At 36.6% G+C, this 21,280-nt stretch overlaps 2 protein-coding genes across 2 annotated transcripts in view; both read right to left on the bottom strand.

Annotated features, from left to right (window-relative positions):
* Positions 1 to 21,280, bottom strand: part of LOC308693715 (E3 ubiquitin-protein ligase TRIM39-like) — a gene marked incomplete at both ends in the record, with an annotated part of 764,022 nt that overhangs the window by 420,725 nt on the left and 322,017 nt on the right. The window lies entirely within an intron of this gene.
* On the bottom strand, positions 9,188 to 19,366 carry adamts15b (ADAM metallopeptidase with thrombospondin type 1 motif, 15b). Its single transcript, XM_081370691.1, has 8 exons — positions 18,203 to 19,366; positions 16,851 to 16,983; positions 15,664 to 15,831; positions 15,282 to 15,565; positions 13,157 to 13,334; positions 12,904 to 13,079; positions 11,674 to 11,849; positions 9,188 to 11,334 (listed from the first exon to the last, which is right to left on the bottom strand). The coding sequence occupies exons 1-8, from the start codon at positions 19,109 to 19,111 to the stop codon at positions 10,563 to 10,565; spliced, it is 2,796 nt and encodes a 931-aa protein (XP_081226817.1). The 5' UTR covers positions 19,112 to 19,366; the 3' UTR covers positions 9,188 to 10,562.

Raw genomic sequence — 21,280 nt, forward strand, 5'->3', positions numbered from 1 at the left:
AACATACAGTAAATGTTTTTGTTTATATATTATATTTATATATATATATATATATATATATATTATATATGTGCGTGTGTGTATGTGTGTGCACGTGTCTGTGTGTACATATATATGCATACATAAATGGGTGTGTGTGTATTTATATATATATATATATATATATATATATATAATAATAATTTATATACACATATATAAACATAAACCTTTGTTATATGTGATTCATCGCGATTAGTGAAGTGTGCTTTATTTACTTACATTTCCATAGACACTGAAACATACAATATTGTCATATTTACAGCACTAAAGCGTAAAATATTTACGTAGGAACAACCTTACAGACCTATGAATCCTTATTTTTGAATATTAAAATCGTTGCATTAATATTTTAATTCTATTGTATTCAGTTGTTATTCCAGTGGCATTTATAGTCTTTTGACTGACAATAGAACCATAAAAATACACCAAAACGCGATGTAAATTCACAAAAGTAATACATTTTATTTGTGCGCTGTAATCCAAATCTTTAGAATTAATTTTATTGTGAGGAACAGACCCAAATTCAAGCCTTTATTCAGCAATCTCCATTCTCCTGCATTTGTAAAAAAATAAAATAAAAAAATGCCGCCTCAAGTAGAAGTACCTGTAAATGTTACATATTAATACCTGTAAATGTTATGTATTAATTAATGTTACGTATTAATATCTAACTGATGGCACCTAGAGATGATACGCAGAACCGCATATGGACATAATTTAATTTGAAATCCATGGTGCAATTTCTTTGTCGCATTGGCGTTTTAGTAATTTTGTGACCTTACTTTTCTTATCTGCTTTGGGAAACATTACACCAGACATATATGCAAGGACTACAAGGAATGGTATGTTGTATTATTAATAATAAAAAAGCAAACAAGAACAGAAAACCAGATAACACACTCATTATTTGTAAGTTGAATGATTCAACACATCACTAGTATATTTTCCCATACTCTGCGGAGCCATCTGGCTTCATTCACAGAACAAGGGCACTATGGGAAGGGAGTGTTATCAAACAGCAGGAGAGATCAGTTCTCTGGATTCCTTCTTAATAAGGCGTCTCTCAACCATATTGTTAAAATCAGCTGAAGGGTGAAAGCCACATGATTTCATTACTCCCATCCAGTCATGGCAGAGCAAATGTCTGGTAAATTGCCTCTTCTGCCAACACAGATCTTGGTTCACTACTTCTCCTTACACTGCACTCGTATTAGACCCTGTGTGTCTGCACAGCGTGTGAGGAGAGAGGGTAATCGGCCACTTGTCATCTTGCCATGCACACACAGCAAATTAAGATTTAACCCTTGCTGTTCTCTCCTGTGTGATTAATTCAAGCTCACAGAAACAATCAGGCCTGACCATTAAGGAGCTGCGCCTTTATTTAGATGCAATTGTTCGCCTGATTAGCTACTAATGTACAGGGCATTCACTGTGTAATTTTGTGTAGAATTTAATGCACATGTGAGTTAATATCTTATTTTGACGAAGAACTACTGCTGTCAGCTTGAAAAAGGCCAAGCATCAGTGGAGACAGTCCAAGGGATCAAAGCTTTGGCATTGATTGTGGATTCCTGGCATCCACTGGTTCCATCTTCTTAAGATAACAAAAGGCAGTTTTGTTGAGTAAGGGCAAGAAAGACCGGCTGGCCAGAGAAGCAGCCATGGTTCACATCTTCAGCTCATTGCTGGAAGAGAAGCACGGGATCTACTGCGGATGATCCCTCCTGACATTTCAAAATATATCTGAAAGCTCCCTCAGTTCAGGCTAATCAAAATATTGATTTTCTTGCTCACTAAACATCTTGAAAAAAAAAAGAAAAGTGAAAGTCTGTTATACTTTACAGAGGTTTTCGAGAATTTTTATGATGCCTTTCAATGTCCAAAGCCTCTAAATATTTTAGTTTTTGGAGCAGCCCTTGTAAAATGAAGTACTATACTGACTAAGAAAATAATACACTTTAAGGCCCCGCCCTATTAGCATAGACCCCGCCCTCATTGAGCTGTACACAGTCCGCCATGTTTATCTCCTCGCCAAAGCATTTAACAGCAGCGTTCAAGTTAGAAATGGACTCTTATTAAAGCTACTAAAGTTATTCAGTCAAGGGCAGTGAGTGATTTTCTGTTTTTCTTTTGTTGTTTGATTCATATTAACCACATATTTAGCAGTAGTATATTACCCTGGCTACTACACAGATCTAATGTGATTTCTTTACTTGCTGTTTACATTCACAGTCAACCAACTGTGTTTATGTGAGCTGTGTGTTTTTAACATAACCCTGTGTGTATTTGACAGTTTAAGCGCATTAAGACGTGAAAGAACTTAGTTTTATACGCGCTGTCTGACATCCGGCTCTTCGTTTTGATGTGTGCGCTCAGAAAACCATATATCAGAAGTTTAGACTTATATGGTTTTAAAACGAATGCAGATAATAAACTTTCATGATTATGAAAAAATGCAATGTCACATGAGCGATATATAGAGATAATAATCAAACTAAACAGATGTTTAAGTTTTTGGCAGAGTATCTGAGGCATTAGTTGTAAGGCTCCGCCCTCTTCTGGAATGCAAGGTGGAGAGCAGCAGCTCATTTGCATTTAAAGATACATGCACGAAAGCAGCTTGTTTTTCCTTCCACTCAAAAATGGACATTTACAACATGGTATAATAAATCTGTGGGGTATTTTGAGCTGAAACTTCACAGACACATTCTGGGGACACATGAGACTTCTATTACATCTTGTAAAAAGGAGCATAATAGGTCCCCTTTAAAAGAGTGTTGGATTATAGTTTGAAAAGTGAGTTTATTTAAAGTATGACAAAAGATAATTAAAACTTTTAATTTGACATTATAACGAAGTGCACTTTTTAAAAGTGTGTAAAGAAACAGTATAAAAATACCCTTAAGTGGTCTTTTATTGCTTCAATATTAAAAAACATTCTCTGCAAGTAGTTTTTATTTTTAAAATATAGGCTATTTTTTTTAAGTACTTCAAGTGCTTATTGAAAACAATTAAGCACACTTCTTTTTCACATAGGAGCCCATAAAACATGGAGAAATTTCATTTTTTTATTCTTTTAGTTTAGACTTCCAGCTATAGACTGCCTCACTATTTCCACTTAAACATTCAATATATCAACTATTACTTCCTTCTCCATCTCAACAGTAAATTTAGTTGTCAACAACAGGTGCCATTTGCTTCAAATTCAGCCTGGGCAAATGATGATGGCTGCACAACATCACAATTTGAGGCTATTTCTGTGTTGATGATCAGGGAGTGCCTGTGATCTCACCAGTTGCTTTTTTTCTGTACCTTGCTCTGATGTCTGAGGTTTCACACACATTAGGCACAACCCTTATTTTGATGTGCGTTATACCTTTTCACCATAGCAACTTAAATCTGCAGTAACCCTGGAAAATCCCTAATTATGCCCATGCAGAGGGTGAGTTCAGTGTGGTGTTTTTGTCATTTATCACATTCCAAATGAGTATTTGCAATTCCTTGTGATGGAATATTGAAGACTTTTGTAGAATACCTTATTTGCACATTATGACAGGCATTTTGAAATTCAGATTTTGCGAGCTGAAAGCAAAATGCTTAAAGAGACAGTTTACCCCAGAAATTTAAAAAAACCTAAATTAAATAAAAAGAAAAAAAGATAAAATAAATCTTTTTTTTTTTTTTTTTTTTTTTTACTGCAAAACACAAGAATGTTGGGGTCTGGACAACATTGGACCCCTAAAAACAAAAACAAACGGACACATTCTTCAAAATCTATTTTTTTTTTGTGTTCCACAGAGGAAAATAATTCATACAGGTTTGGAGCAACTTTATACTGAGTAAATGCTGACAGAACATTTTTTGGGGTACTGTCCCTTTAAGATTCATCCATTTACCTATATGAAAATGTAAAGGTAAACTTAAAAGACAAAAAACAAAACAAAAAAGAGACTTGGCAGTCTCGTGTCATCTCTAGAATTAGCATTTGAGCTTTGGATCATTTTAAACGTTTCGAGATTTCTTCGCAATTTTTTACAGTCCAACAGCTCATTATGTGAGACCCCCGTAACAGAAGGTCCTGTTCATTTTCTAAACTTGAACTCTCAAATGACCTTGTAAAAGCCGTGTCTCGAATGACGTGGATTTAAAGCAGCTCTCTGAAACAGGCAAGTGAAGCCAAAGAAATGGCCTCTTGGTTCACATAGCATTTTTTCTCCTGCTTAACTATTGCTGGCCGCCTTCACGCTTGGCTTTTGATTTGTATGGTGGTCCGGACAAAGAATTAATGGGTAACAATAGGTTAAAAGCTTACAATAAGGATATGTCATTCACCAACATTCACTGAATGTGTGATAGTGAGTTCATTTTAAAATCACTAATACATTTTCAATTCAAGGATTTAGACTCGTTTGACAAAAAGCCGTTCTTTCATTTATTTGCCACATCGTCACTTATTTGACTTTAAAATGGGTCCAGATTTCCCTGTGCTATCTTGAAGCATTAACTTCAGCAACGCTGATCATATAGATTTTCATGGGTGTTCTCAAGGTTCAAGAGCAGTCGAGGTCAATCCTGTGGAACAATAGATCCAAAGCAGCTGAGAGTTTTAATATCGTGGAGTTGGACAAACTGTGTGCCCTGTTTGGATAGGAGAGTGATCATTTTTATTGGAAGTCAGTCAAACATGGATAAAACTCTTGAAGTTTATTTCAGTGCATTAATTTTTTTCCAGATTCATCAAGCAAAAAAAAAAAAAAAAAAAAAAAAAGTGCATAAAGAGTTTTCTGGATTAAGAACTAAATAAATGCTTTAAATCTTCTGACATCATGCACATGATTATGATTATTAAATGGATTGTCTGTACTGCTGAAAGACAAGTTTTTTCTCTGTAGGTGTTGAACGTAATCCTCATTATACATTAGACCTGAAATGTGAAGCTGTTAGTTTCGTAGCCATACTCTTTTTATTGCAGCTATGCAGTGTGTGTGTGCATGTGCATCATGAGGTAAGAATAATATTTATTAGTAGTTCATATGACCACATGGAAAACCATTTGCTCCCTTGCAGCCAATATCTTCAGCTGTAAAAATGTTGCTTTTTTCGTCAGTGGAAATATACATTGTTTTCACTAATGACACAGATTCCCATCATTTCCAAAATTATTCAGGCTGAAATAATCACTTTTATATATATAAAAAAAAAAAAACGTTTAAGAATATTTTGATTTTAAAGCATACATTTAGCTATTGTTTTGATTATATTATAATGTAAATTATATATATATATATATATATATATATATATATATATATATATATATATATATATATATATATATATATATATATATATATATATATATATATATATATATATATATATTAGGGCTGTCAACCGATTAATCGCGATTAATCGCATCCAAAATAAAAGTTTGTTTTTACATAATACATGTGTGTGTACGGTGTATAATTATTTTCTATATATAAATACACACACATGCATGTATATATTTAAGAAATATTTGCATGTATATACTGTGTATATATATTTATATTATATATAATTTATATTATATATAAATATTTTATATATAAATAACACATTTTCTTAAATATATATGCATGTGTGTGTATTTATTTATAGAAAATAATTATACTCCGTACACAGACATAAATTATGTAAACACAAACTTTTATTTTGGATGCGATTAATCGTTTGACAGCCCTAATATATATATATATATATATATATATATATATATATATATATATATATATATATATATATATATATATATATATATATATATATATATTATAATATAAAGAATATCATTTCATTGCAAGGCTGGAAGATTATACTGCTATTTTTAACTAATAATCGGAAAAAAAATGGATGACATGCATAATTCGGTTATTTATAATTCAGACACCAATAAAGTTATTGTTCTTTAATAGTAAAAGTCATTCTTAGAACTGAAGGAAAACATAGGATTTAACCTGAAAGTTTAGATAATGAAAGTTACAATCACTTCAGCTTTCAACTTTATCAGTGGTAGAAGGAAAGATTCTCAAAACCTTGAAAGCATGTTGCAGGCAAAGTTATTTATAGACCATTTGGGTGTTTGGAAACAGCAATGACATGTTTTGTGGGCGGAGCCTACCTGGTTTAATGGCTTGCAACCAGGCATAAACATCTGTTTAGTTGTAGGTAACCCAGAAGCGAAGACCAGGAGACTTGGTCGTATCATCAGCTGGATTCTTTACTTTGAACGTGCGGTTTGGTCACTGCAGTCATCAAGTCAAACTAAGGCAGTGATACGTTGTTGTTTATATACGTTTTAGGGGGTAGTACTTAAAAATGGGGACAAAGCATCTGAGTAACGACCTTAAACAAAGCATGCAAATGAAGTATACAGTTATAGCAAACCACCCCAGACGCTAAAGTATCACCAGTCCTAATCCAATCAGCAAAACTATTCAAAGAATGGGACAGGGGCTCCAAGAGCCATTAAAGACAAAAGTAATCTCAGTAATCTGGCTCATTTGACTTGCAATAAAGAGAACAGGAACTGCAGAAACCTCTTGCTTAACAGAATCATTCATCTGATGTAATCATACCTTAAATGCTAAATGCAATGTACTTCACTTTAGTTTTTTATGTGATGTTATGTCAAGACGTATAGGGTAAGCAGATCTTAAACAGATTCTTAAATTTGTAATCCAACAGCGTCTTCAACCATGGTATTCTGTAAAAATGAGACCTTTTTTTTGCATTCCGAGTCTGACATCCAAAGGCACAAGAAGACATTTTTTTCTCTTATACCGTCAATCTCGTCCAATTTTCTGCAGTGACAACTGTGACGTCTGCTCCCATGTGGTCTATTACGATACAGACAGTAGAATGGAACAACATACTGTATAATTTAGCTGTAACAAATCAGGTAGGCACTGGCTTTCTTGTAGTTTCAGCTTTCTCCTAGATCAACAGTTACCTTCCCTTCTTATAACATGAGCAAAGCAGTGGAATACACACCCCAAAACCAACTGATAGGAAACCAAAAGACCATAAACCTGAAGGCATATGGGTGGTGATCACGAGGGGGAAAAGCACAATAACATATTTTCCTAAATGCATGTTGATGCAATAGTTAGATTAAACATCTGAATATCTCTACTAAGTTCACCACAATACTATTCAGTTTATAAGCTGTCAGATGAGACCAACCATGACATAGTTACATGGGTGAATGTGATTTCACCAACTACAATACAGTATGTTCCTGGATCAACATCTTTGTTGATCCTGAGACAACATTCCAATCAGATTTGAGGGACAAGTTTACAGTTTATGTCAAGTTTAAGCTTACAGTTCATCCAGGTACTTCTACATCAGTGTTATTCACATCTAATTTCCCTCTGATTTTAGGGATAGGTTATGGATGGTGTTAGGTTTAGGGGTAAGGATTGGGTTAGGACAAAATTTTTAGACAGGAATGTTGTTCCAGGATCAACAAAATATGTTGACCCAGGAGCCAGTTACTTGTCAAAATCACAGTGACCTACATGTTAGAACACACAAGTAGATAGAGGTGGACAGTAACAAAGTACATTTACTTGAGTACTGTACTTAAGTACACTTTTTGAGTATCTGTACTTTACTTGAGTATTATTTTTTCTGGAAACTTTTTACTACATTTGAAAGACAAATATCATACTTTTTACTCCACTACAATTCTGTCGAGGTCCTTGAGTAGAAAGTAGTAATGTCACTAAGATGTTGGTTTCTGACGTCAACCCGATTTTCATTTTCAACCACAATACAACGTCTGTCCAGTGTTGGAGATTAATGTCAATCTGGCATTGGATTCTGACATCAACCTCATTTTCATTTTCAACGTTAGGTATGGTCTTCTAAATGCGAATTCTGTCATTGTTTTGGAGCACACTAGCTTATATAGATAACAGTAAGTCATACTAAAAGCCAATTTTTTTTAAATAGGGCACTATTTGAGGGAACGACCATTTGGGTGTCCGAAGCCATTTTGAAGGTGATTGAGTGCACTTATTCAATCTCACATTCAATCCCACTACTGGAACTGTGTTCTAGAAATAAATTTGAAAGTGATATGAGGGTAAGCAGGCATAGATTCAGAGGCATAAGGTACTGTAAGTATTACATACAACAATGAAACAATAATAAAACAATGCATTGTTTTAATTTATAAAAACTATATATTATTGTTTTTATATATGTATTATATTGTTTAATTATTATTTTTTATTTAAAAGTACGATTTAATTTAACCTTGGCTCGAGTTTGACTTGGTCAAGCTTGGCTTGACTTTTTAATACTGTAATTTTAATGCCAAGTTAGTGCTTGCTGCGACTAATGTTATCATTCTGGAAGAGGGGGGGATTTCAATTGTTGTGAAATCACTGAGTTGGAAATCGTTGAGTTGGAAATAGCTGACCACCACTGGTTTTAATTGACAGGGGATGTGCAGGGCTGACAAAGAGAAATAGTCCCATTTAATGTGACTGCTTATGAATGCAGATATTTTATGGTTTCCACACTTCTAGGTTTCACCTGAAAAAGCATCCATCCATTCTGATGCTCTATCTATCTATCTATCTATCTATCTATCTATCTATCTATCTATCTATCTATCTATCTATCTATCTATCTATCTATCTATCTATCTATCTATCTATCTATCTATCTATCTATCTATCTATCTATCTATCTATCTATCTATCTATCTATCTATCTATCTATCTATCTATCTATCTATCTATCTATCTATCTATCTATCTATCTATCTATCTATCGGTCTATCTATCGGTCTATCTATCGGTCTATCTATCTATCTATCTATCTATCTGTCTATCGGTCGATCAGTCTATCAGCCTATCGGTCTCTATCAGTCTTTCAGTCGATCAGTCTATCAGTCTGTCAGATGGTTGAGCTCTGTCACACAATTGTAGTGGATTATCAGGCGTGAGGTAGCGAGTTTTCAGTCGTCTCAGCAGAATTCCAGTGTCACTGAATACCATGGGATTTTCCATGATGCTTCGTCCGGCCTTTGGTAAAGTGATTACCTATAGTGTGGCATGCATGACCAAATGACTTTTCAGCACAGTTTGAGGCTTTTCGTTAACATATTCATGTTCCATACACACTTCCCCATACCCAAGAGTGTGAGGAGATACCTTTAAACATTTCATGTAATTTCTGTATTTATTTGTGCACAGTCGATGGATGTATACATAGTATACAATGAATTTCAATAAAAAAAACATGAGTGCCTTTTGCTGTATTAACAAATGATGAAAAAATAAAAACATGAAATAAGGGAGCACCTTTTAAATGAATGCGACAACGTCTGGTTTACAGGGATTGTTTGCACAAATTACAAAACATCTTCATAAGTCCAGCAGAGAATACATCTAATTAATTTACAATAAAACACTTGATTTTCCATCCAGACATGGTGACTTTACTAAAATCATAGTGGCCATAGCAGCTTCATGTTTAGTATGAATACAGGCAAAATACAACTTATATTTTTGTTTAATATTTCTTCTTTTTTCCCCCCCTCTGTATACTGTGGAGAGTTTAGCTATTAAAATGTTTATTGTATAAGAGGTTCAGCCATTTGGCATCACATTTTAAAAAGGCAATGGCAAAGGATCAGAAAGTATCTCACTTTACCTGTATCCACCCCTAATCCAAAACTGAAAACTGTGTTTAGTTAGATTTATCTTTATTTTTATAGATTTTTAGATTTAGGGCAGCCATTGTACAATATTTGCATCAGTGTCTTTTAGCAGAGTTCAGTTTTACAAGACCCAAAGACTTTCTTATGGTATACTTACAGAAGCTGAACTGATGAAGTTTAGTACAGTACAGTACGGTGAGATACTGATTATGTTTAATAAACTCAAACAATGGCGCCATTGTTTTGTCTTCTCTATACTTATATGTAACCCTAAATTCTGCTTGTTGGACCTTCAATGATTAGGAACACTTTAATCTACTGACTAGCTCATCTTAATATACGAATACAAATTATCAATAGTGCATGGACCAAGATGCCCTATTTTTGCATACAATATGCTTCACATTTAGATCAAATTATTCACATGTATATAAAGTCTGAATACAAACTCAAACACTTTTGCCACAAATCTGATATCTTCACTTTATCTACAAACCACATGCAGAGGAGATGCTGTAAAAGTCGTTTTTTGTGACAGCGTTAATGCCATAACGACATTTTACAACTTTACGTGGTCTGTTTTATTTGGTTGCTTTAAAACACCCTGTCCTTTTCGAGGTAGGTGATATCTAACTATACCTTAAAATGTTACATGGTAAAATTCCTCATCGTCTTTGTCTTTATTTCATGACGGTATTCCCATTAAAAAAAAAGTGAGGCACCACAGAACGCACAAGTATAAAGATCACTGCTCGTTTTAGCTCCAAAAAATGGGTCCCAGAACACACAGAATGGGTCTCTAGCAGGGCCGAACGGTGCAAAAGTCCAGTTCCTGTGGCTTTCTTTTGCTTGAGCAATGGTCTCTTGGGAAAAGCAGCCCAGTCTGAGAGATGCATCGCAGTGGGCGTCTCTTATAGCCTTTCCCGCAGGTTTTAGAGCATGAGGACCATTCGCCGATGCTCCACGTTGGGCAAGGGTCACCACACACCCTCATAGTACTGGGCCTTTGGGTGCCGTCACAGTGTGTGGCTGTTTCCCCATCCGAGTCCAGACACTCTATCAATCTACTTTGGACACCGTTCCCACAAGTAACTGAGCACTTATTCCAATCCGCCGTTACCCACTTATAAGACGGCGTCTTATAGGCCGGCTTCTTCAGTTCCACTTTATTGCTGTCTTCCAGCACGCTGTTATGGGTAGGGTTCCTCTCCTCCTTCTTTAAGATCTTGCCCTGTTTATTTCCCACAGTCAGGTAGTAGGAGTAGCGCACACGAGGCGGTGTCATTTTACCCACCGACAACAGTTCCACGGTGAGAGACTCTTTGAGAGGTCTAGTGGCCTGCAGCGTCTCCACCGATGTGCCGGTTCCACTGTAGCGCAGCAAACTTCCCTTTACGATAATGTCTTTTTCTACCGCTGAGACCACGAAGTTTCCATTCAGGAGGTATTTGCCTTGGACATTCTTTACTGCTAAATAGTTGTCATCGTTAATCAAACCGCGGTAACCGCGCTGCCTTACGTCCACGTTTGCAGCTCCAACCGGTAGAGTCACCACAAAGTTATATCCATTCCTGTAAAAGCAGATCACAGGATTGGACAATATTCAGAATTAAAGATTTGGCTTCTTTTTGGTGCATGAATTTGAATTTTTGACACAGCTCAGGAATTTGAATTAGAAGTTAAATTGGAAGTTGTACTGGAATGACAGGTGAAATAAGAAGTTGAAGTGGAATTTACAAAAAAAATTCAACATGTCATAGCATTATGGGAAATGAAGTTGTTCCACCAGACTTTAACATTTATATGATTAAATTATTAAATTAAAATATTACAATAAAATAAATAATAATATTAAAGATGTATATAAATAAAATTAAAACCACATACTCACTCAAAGATAAAGCACTTACATGGGTTTTGTGAACATTCCAGAGACTTTCTTGCAGTTTTGGTTGTCACCACCACACACACCACACTTGTCAAACTTCATGTTGGAGCTCAGTTTGCCATCACAGCCAGCCTTGATGCACTTTCCTTGAACACACACCGCTGAGGTATCAGGGGAACAAGTGGTTCCGTCCACCACCTGTCACACAGATAACATTCACAGTCACTACACCATCGGCCTCTTTTTAAGTATGGTAACTTAAAGGTGTTGAGTTATACAAGAGTAGTTCCCAGTAAAACCTATGACCTTGGTGTTGTTAGTGGTATGTTCTGCCAAATGAGCAACAGGAACACTTCTACCTCTCCTTGTCCATGTTTCATCAAGTCAAACTCTTTGGTTTTTTTTTTATCATTGTACAAAAACAATCTTATTTTTGTCCTCCACTGGTTGTTTTAAAGTATTTAAATAGAAAAAAAAAATGAGAATGAAATATATTTATTATATGGCAAAGCTGAATTTTCAGCATCATTACTTCAGTCTTCAGTGTCACATGATGCTTCAGAAATCATTCCAATATGCTGCTCAACCTTTCTTAAACTTTTCAATGGCCTAAAGATGGTCAAAGATAGATTTAAGTAAGAAAGTATTAGAAATGTAAGTATAAGTATTATATAATAAATAACTTATATAAAATACATAGAAGTAAAAGTATGAAATATACAGAAGTCAGTAATAATAAATAAGTACAAGGGTGCAGTGTGTGGTACGTTGACCAAGTAGTGCAAAATATTATGACGATAATATGAAAAAAAATGTATTTACTATACACGAGAAGCAGGATTTTGGTCCAATGGGACGTCATGTGGGCGTGGCTAGCTCATAAATAGAAACCAAGCGACTAACAGACTAGCATCACTCGTCGCTTTGTTGTGTTGCAGCTGGTTAGGACATGGTCGTAGTTGTGTAACTATTGTAAGCTGAGACACTAGCTAGGTTGCTGATACTGTGGCTGATTCTCTCTTCTCATCTACAGCATGAGTGATTGTGACAAGCAGCCCTGCACTGTGTCACTCCACACAGCCATTATCTGAGAGATAAGCTCCCATTACTTTTTAAAAGTATCTTGTTCACTTTGAAAAATGGATGTTATTATTTCCATGAGATAAAAAACTGGCTCAGAACTCCTCCTGCATATAAACCACTAATGTCAAACAACTTTGAAATATTGAAGCGGGTATATCAATTTATTTACCTTCTGCGCGAGGACATAGAAGTATCCGGTGCCATTGGCTCGGCAGATGAGCTTGCATCTGTCCTTAACAGAGACTCCAGAGTATTTCGGGACCCAGACCACAGACGGACTCAGTCTGTTAGTGTTCAGACTGAAGCCATTGAACGCCTCACACTGCTCCTCACGAAAGCTCTTTCCTGTCACAAACAATCATCGTCAGACACAGATATTGACTCATTCATTGTTTAACATGAGGCTGAAAGATTTAGTTTACCTGAATCTTTACAAGGCTCTACGTTGCAGGAGCGATGCTTCACTCTCAGTCCTTGGCAGTACTTGCCCCCGTTTTCAGGGACGGGGTTGTTACAGTCCCTTTTGGCGAGCTGCACCCCTCCCCCACACATACGGGAACACGGACCATACAGACCCCATCGACCCCAACGGCCATCTACCTGCGGAAAGAGTCCACACGACTCAGAAATGATTACATACCTGATGAAAAGACTGGCGAACATCCTCAACAAATATTAAAGGGTTAGTTCACCCAAAAATGAAAATTCTGTCAGTAATTACTCACCCTAATGTTGCTCCAACCCCGTAAGACTTTCGTTCATCTTCGGAACACAAATTAAGATAATTTTGATGAAATCTGAGTGCTGGCTCACTCCTCCACAGGCTTATGGACACTATAACTTGCTGGCCCAGAAAATGTATTAAAGACATCGTTAATACAGTCCAAGTGACTCCAGTGGCTCAATCTTAAGTTTATAAAGCGACGAGAATACTTTTTTGTGCGCAAAAACAAACAAAAATAACGACTTTATTCCACTTTCATTTCCTTCTCTCTGGGCCTCGAGTCTTTTCACGTAGTGTTTTTGTGTAGCGCTTCTGTGTTGCACGTCACCACGCATCACACATGACCAGCATCGCCCAATAGTGAGCCTACGTGGTGACGTTCAACACAGACGCGCTGCGCAAAAACACTAAGTAAACTACCTCGAGCCACAGAGAATGAAATGAATAGTGGAATAAAGTCGTTATTTTTGTTTGTTTTTTGCGCACAAAAAGTATTCTCGTCGCTTTATAAACTTAAGATTGAGCCACTGGAGTCACTTGGACTATATTAACAATTCTTTCATACATTTTCTGGGCCAGCAAGTTAAGGTGTCCATAAGCCTGCAGGAGGACTGAGCCAGCACTCAGATTTAATCAAAAATATCTTAATTTGTGTTCTGAAGATGAACGAAAGTCTTACGGGGTTGGAACAACATGAGGGTGAGTATAATTACTGACAGAATTTTCATTTTTGGGTGAACTAACCCTTTTTACCCTTTACTAATATTTTTTTTACTGAAAAATTGGACAAAAATACTTCATTGTCTTCATCAATAATATAATAATTTATTGTATACACTGTGTGTACACTATTCTGTGTATATACACTGTTCAAAAGTCAGTAAGACTTTTTCTGAAAGAAACAAAAACATTTATTCAGCCAGGACACGTAACATTATTAAAAGTGACAGTAAAGACATTAATAATGTTACAAAATATTTATATTTCAAATGAAAATATTTGTTCATCAAAGAATACTGAAAATTGGTTTCCACAAAAATGTTAAACAGCACAACTGTTTTCAACACTTTTAATAATAAGAAATGCTTGTACTATAAATCAGCTTGTAGAATGCTTTCTGAAGGATCATGTGACTCTGAAGACTGGAGTAATGATACTGAAAATCCAGCTTTGCCATCACAGTAATAAATAATTTTTTAAAATATATTATAATAGGGCTGCAACGATTCATCGAGTTACTCGATTTACTCGATTACAAAAATTCCTCGAGGCAAAAACTCTGCCTCGAAGCCTCGTTAAATTCCTATGACGCGCACTATACGCGCAGGGATCTGATTTCACACGGACCGTTGTTCAATGTTCAGGAAGCACACCATAGTGCATGATACATTTTGAATTTATTTGGCGCGATGGCGGAGAGTAGATGTCCATAAACGGCAGAAAATGTCTAAAGTTTGGGATCGCTTCCTTTCAGCGTCGCTGAATCAAGGTAACGATTCTGTCCCCCGCATTTTTTTTGACCCAGCGCCAATATTTCCGCCCGTGCCTAAGCCTATACATTGATGTTCGCTGCTTTTAATCCCATACTGTATTTAGTGATGTCGTGATGCGGTTTGACTAAATATGATGTTTAGCTTTGATGTTTTTAAGAAGTAAACGTAATATAGCCTAAAGAAAGAACCCCTTCACACACACACACACACACACGCACCCTCGTCTCTCTCACGCGGCAATGCATCACATATGCTTAAACTTTTTATTTTAATATCCAGAGGTGACTGACAAATCAAGCGCATTTGTCTGCAGTTAGATGTATCACTCACCTTATCTTTGGTAGTATTTTGCTTATCAGTACAAATCCCTCGGTAGCACAGCTTGTTGCTTCCACAGGTCGTCCCGTCAGCCCAGGGAAAGTGGCGGGTCTGGCACACCAGCTGTCCTTTAGCTTTCCCAGTGCACCACAGTTTGGAGCAGGCCTGCATATACGGGCAAGGCTTAGATCCTGAGCCGAAGGCCAGCTCGCACTGACGGGTGAGCGAGTAGCTGACACCCGGAGGGTCCTCTGGAAGAGCCAGGAGCTTTTGGGGCTGATCCAGCAGACAGTCACCTAGAGAGCAAAGAGTACATTTGTGCTGAGCATATTGTTCGATGTGGCTGAGATACACACGTCAGTGTTGATCGCAACAGAGCAGTCAGCAAACTCACCATGGCCAGCGTCCAGGAAGTCTGTGATGATGGCAGCACTGCAGACGGACCATGGCATGTTGTGGTCAATCTGGATCAGTGTCGGAGACATCATATGGTTGTCCTTCAACTTTCCAAATGCCTCCTCACAAGCCTTCACATTGTCGTGTGGCATATTGAAGACATGGCCTGGACAAGAGCCAGAGAAATAGTCAAGCCATGTCAGTTTTAATTTTGATAAGGGAACTTGGACATAAATATTTATATTTACACAGTTTGGCTATTGACAAAAATATTTCATGTCACATTCAATAATTTCAGTTACCTTTACTGAATAAACTGTATTCAACAATTTATTTGATATTTATCTATCTGTCTGTCTGTCTGTGTCTATCTATCTCTCTATCTCTATCTATCTGTCTATGTGTCTGTCTATCTATCAACTGTTATTCTATCTGTCTGTCTGTGTCTGTCTATCTATCTATCTATTGATCTATCTATCTGTCTGTCTGTCTGCCTCTGTCTTTCTGTCTGTCTCTGTTAATCTATCTATCTATCTATCTATCTATCTATCTATCTATCTATCTATCTATCTATCTATCTATCTATCTATCTATCTATCTATCTATCTATCTATCTATCTATCTATCTATCTATCTATCTATCTATCTATCTATCTATCTATCTATCTATCTATCTATCTATCTATCTATCTATCTATCTATCTATCTATCTATCTGCAAGACTAACACATTCAAATATGTTTAAAGAGTTTAATAGGTCTGTACACACAATATAAGGATGGCACTCATGGACCAGCCACAGTGAATGTGGTTCTTTCAGCTTCTGCCAATGTTTTCTCATCTGTCTTTTATTAAACCTTTGTTTCCCAGGGATCAAGAGATGTGGAAAACTCTTGAATGTTGTTGTCATCGTTCTACTAAATTAGTAATAGAGTAAGACAGTTTGATTTTTTTTTTCTTGAAACAGCTGGCACAACATTCATGTTTAAAGATCAAGGAATCAGCGATAGAATTTTAGGAGTGAGAAGCCTCATCAAAGTCCCATCACCCTAAAGGATTCGACATAATTACACCACAGACAGTCTCAGGGTGGGCACTGGGCAGAGAACTCAGACAGGGACCTTCAGTTCACCTTCTTTTTTTTGCATACAAAAGTCTGACTTTGAAACCAACCATAGATCTCACCTAGTTCATGTGCAGTGGTGAAGGCAGAGGGGAGACCATCATCTTCAATAACTGAGCAGCTCCTCTTAGGATCACACATGGTGCCTACATCAGCCATTCCCAGAGTGTCACACGTAGTGGCCCCACACAGGTTCTGTGAAATCAGTCATTGTATTGTGACATATCAGGCATAAAGTGTTTCGGGGGCAGTATGAAGATGACAGCTAGAAACAGCCACATCTTATTGCTTAGGCGTATGTGTGTACCGTCTAATTCCAATTAGCCAAATCAGAATTCAAGCTTAACAGCTATTGACATAATGAGAAGCACAGGACCAGCAAGGGTGGTCAAGAATGCCTGTAAACAGCTGTAGTTATGACCTTGTTAACAGGACAGATGGAACCATGTGAGAACATCATAATGCAGCCACCTGGAGTCTTCAGGGATACCATTTGGAAACGTTGAACATAATGTCTTAAATAAATGGTTCAACTTTTTCATGCTGTCAAGGAAGATATATTAGTTCAGCTTTCTGTAGTGAAGCTTTTTTAACACTTAAAATGATAGCTTTTTTTACTAAATATTTAGAAGAAACAAATTTGTATTGCTTTATTTACAAGTGCTTGCTGAAATAACAGGTGCAGCGCATGTAATCTTGGCATAGCAGGCATCATCGAGACAGCTGACTTCGATCAATCCTCTGCTTGAGTCAGTATTATATTTGGTGTTTTTGTAACTCCTGACATGTGCTTTCAGCTTTCTGATGATGTAATGTTGTTTTTAAGTTTGTATTGGAATCAAATGGTAGAAAATTACATTTTCTTTTAGGAGCACTCCCTAGCTTTGACATGTTTCCAGAAATGTTTTCTACCCAGATGGCATGTCATGTTCGTTTAGAAAGGGATTCTACTGTGGCGAAACCACTAAAGGATGTAATGCGTAACAAACTCAGCCATACCAGGTGACTATAAGGAACAAATTAGGAAAAGAAGAAATGGGTCAGTGACTAATCAGGATATCAGAGGTGATGAAAAGTAGAAATATTTTAACAATCTAGCTAAAAGTGTGTGTGCGTGTGTGCTTAGTAGAAATGTAATCTTTGTGTTCGTGGTGGTTTGATACATTTAAAAAAAAAAAAAACATACCATTTTCAGCAAATATTTTGAGTAGGCAACTAAAAAAAAGTAATAAAATAATTTCTTGGCACCTTGACCAAATGTGTGTGTGTGTATATACAGTATATATACATTTCATCAAAAAACAACAACAAAACATGTTCATCAAGGGATGTATTGAAGTCATTTGGGATGAATTACATTTTTGGGGGTGTTTTAAATTGCTTAATATAGCATTGACCCGTATGTATTTCTTACCTGCTTTGTAAACAAAATAGCCGTGTCCCAATACTCTGGGTGTTTGTCGTTGTTCTTATTCAGCTTCTTCTGCCAGGTGCAGAAATTGCGCAGTGTTAGTGCCGCGTTACTGGATACTTTGGGTCCCTTTTCTGCCTCATTAATCACCATAAGCTTTACAACCACTATACTGATGGCGTTCAAGATACTGGGGTGTTTGTACAGCTTTGCAGTGACAGACATGAGAGTCAAAATGTAATGCTTCAGGTCGTCACCGTGGAATTTTGCCATAGACTCATCAGCGACCACCAGGACCTCAACGTATCTCGGTATAGAGGCGAATCTTTTCGATCTGCTCAAAGTTTCTGTGAAGTTCCTCATATGTCCCTTCACGCGCTTGTACTTTTCTAAGGACTCCACACCGCCCGCGTTTAAGCCAGATGTAACTCCGCACCGAGATGTTGAGTTCCGAGCGTGAAGGTGTCTTCTCCTGCGGATGATGTGCGTTTTCTCAGCATCATCTGTGTTGGTAGACCTTCGCTCTATGAGGTACTCCATCCCGTTATAAGAAAACGCACCTCGGACACCTTCACAGAGACTGACAGCAGCGTATGAACTCCTGTCTGCGTTAATATCACCGGAGTAAAAGCATCTTCTGAGAGCAGGTCCTGAAAAAGCAATTGAAGATGAGGTGTCATATTGAAATGTGCCGTCAGGAGCCAGAAAACTTGAGTCAGGCAGAAGATTGAGATCAAATTCCTGATTAAAAGCGTTTATTCTGTAAACAACAAGTTCTCTGTTCGGTTTGTCAGGACTTGGGAAATGTTCACGGTCAAGTCGAACAGGTTCACAAAAATCAGTTTCCATACAGAGGTATATTTTCGTTAAAAAAAGCAAGTGACAAAACAAAACAACGGGGAAAACCGACATCGTTGTTGTTGGTGATTATATATCCCTCAAAGTGTAAATCACACCGTGATGCTCTCGATCACGGTTCTGTACATCCGTCATAAGAATTAAGCATTGCCACAATCGCCATCCATCGCCATGGTGTTTCTCTCTGTGAAACCGGCTCTCTCTTTTTTATTCTTTTGCGTCATATGTAAACATTGCAGACTGTAATATACGTTTTTGGGAGGTTCAGATGAGAGCTCATGGTTCATGTTGAACACCGCAGACACCTCTGGCTCTCTAAATATGAGCATCAAGCCAGGCGCGCTTCAGAGGTTACCTCCCACTCTATTAGAAATGCCTGTCATTTTTTTCATTTGTAGAGGTGTGAAAATAGGCTACTTGGCAAATGACTTTGAGGGAACTGTGTCAACGGGCTTATTTTTTTTTTTTGATAAATTATTTTTAATTACTCCTAATTGTTAACCTTTTAAAAAAAAATAATAATAAAAAAATAGAATAAAATTATTAAAATAAATGCAACGAAATGAAATGCAAAAGTTTTAATCAATTCAAATATTTGATCTATTATTAATGAAAGGAGGTGTAATTAAAGCATTAAAACACAAAATCCTAATCATTTTGATTATTTTAGGCTACTTTATGAGTTATTGGCAGCCATGAGAGTAAGTTTATAATGAAGTCAATGAACAAAGATTCGAACAAGGCTTCAATGGAACCGAATCCCTGAAAGAACTTTGAACCAAGGGTAAACACTACGCGTTTAGAAAGAAGTGTCTGTTTAATATCCGTTTAATTTTAATAGCCTACGTGTATTCAAGTGTTTTTTAAGAGTAATATTTTGGGGGGAAAAGTATTTTTTATGGTGCATTTAGAACTGCCATGATACTGTAGGTAGGCTATCGTTCAAATTATACGTAACAATAAGAAGCTTCATTCACGAATATCATATTCACGAACAACATATTAATCATGAAGTTGAATGGATAAAGTTGTTAGCCTAGGCTACTATTTTTATTGCCATTTGACAGTAAGAATTAATACAAATGAAAGTCATTAACAATTTTATTCATACACAATATCGTTCACATCTAAACAAATGCAAGGATAACAATTACCCATGTATTAATGGTATTAATAATTAGTATGGCATTCAAACATGTGCAGTGTTAACACCTATTCAGTCTTTCCTCGTTTTAGCCATCATGGATTGGATTCCCTGAAGTGGTGTTACCTTTGTATCATTCACATCCATCATTGATTGAATCCAAAATGTGGACATTTTTATATTTATTAATTCGGGCTCTGCAAGTTTGTGTACTGCTGCTGGATGCTGTAGCAAAGTCCTTCAAATTTCCACCATCAACCCCTCCTCTCATCAGCTGAACTCCACACATGTGGTCATGACAGGGCTTTGAAAGCTCTTTGGAAGCAGCACAAACATTAGATGACTGTCCATTATGACACCAACTGTGAACTCTTGCATGAACTGCCAAATGAACCACATGTAGAACATTGCAGCTTCTTTGCCCTTGCCCACAGTGGAACAAGTCACATTTGATATAGCGATATGGACTAGCCTGTCTAGTTATTGGAAAAACTCCATCGGTTTGCTGATTTTAGCATGTACATCAGAACCCTTTCTGGCGTTTTTGACCCTCAGTGCTGACCTAAATGCCATACAGATTCTGTATAATCTTGCTATGGGCTTATAGGGAATTGAGTTCTCTTTATATGCTATAACTGTTTTTTTTTTTTTTTGTTTTGTTTTTTTCAATGACGATTGGTACGCGTAAAACTAGTTGTGAATCATACAGAGTTAACATGAAAAATATTAATTAAAAGGTTGTTTACTGTAACCTTGGCGGAGTTCAATGCCAATAAATGCAGTCTAAGACAATACAGATAATGGAACAAAATTATTTGCAAAATATCAATCTTAATAGGTAGGCTAGGCCCTACATTAGGTACACTGATGCAAAGAGGAACAGTTAAGGGACTACAATACATAATTATTTATCTTTAAAAGATTTAAATATGCCTACATTTTGCGTAATATCTTATCTAACTTATATCTAACTTCATTTAAAGCATCGTCGCCCTCTGGTGTCTGAGTCACAGAATGTCTCAACTGTTTCAGACTAGCACGAATCAGAACGAAACATGAATCAAGCGAATGTGTGCGTC

The sequence above is a fragment of the Scardinius erythrophthalmus genome, assembly GCF_964197995.2.
Source record: "Scardinius erythrophthalmus genome assembly, chromosome: 7".
In the NCBI taxonomy this organism is placed as follows: domain Eukaryota; kingdom Metazoa; phylum Chordata; class Actinopteri; order Cypriniformes; family Leuciscidae; genus Scardinius; species Scardinius erythrophthalmus.

Bases quoted from the DNA above. Each gene is read 5' to 3' on its own strand.
- adamts15b (XM_081370691.1), bottom strand. From the start codon at position 19,111: ATGTCGGTTTTCCCCGTTGTTTTGTTTTGTCACTTGCTTTTTTTAACG. The intron at 16,984-18,202 runs GTAAGAAATACA...CTGATTTCACAG, and splicing joins CTATTTTGTTTACAAAGCAG to AACCTGTGTGGGGCCACTAC. The intron at 15,832-16,850 runs GTGAGATCTATG...GCTCTTGTCCAG, and splicing joins CACCACTGCACATGAACTAG to GCCATGTCTTCAATATGCCA.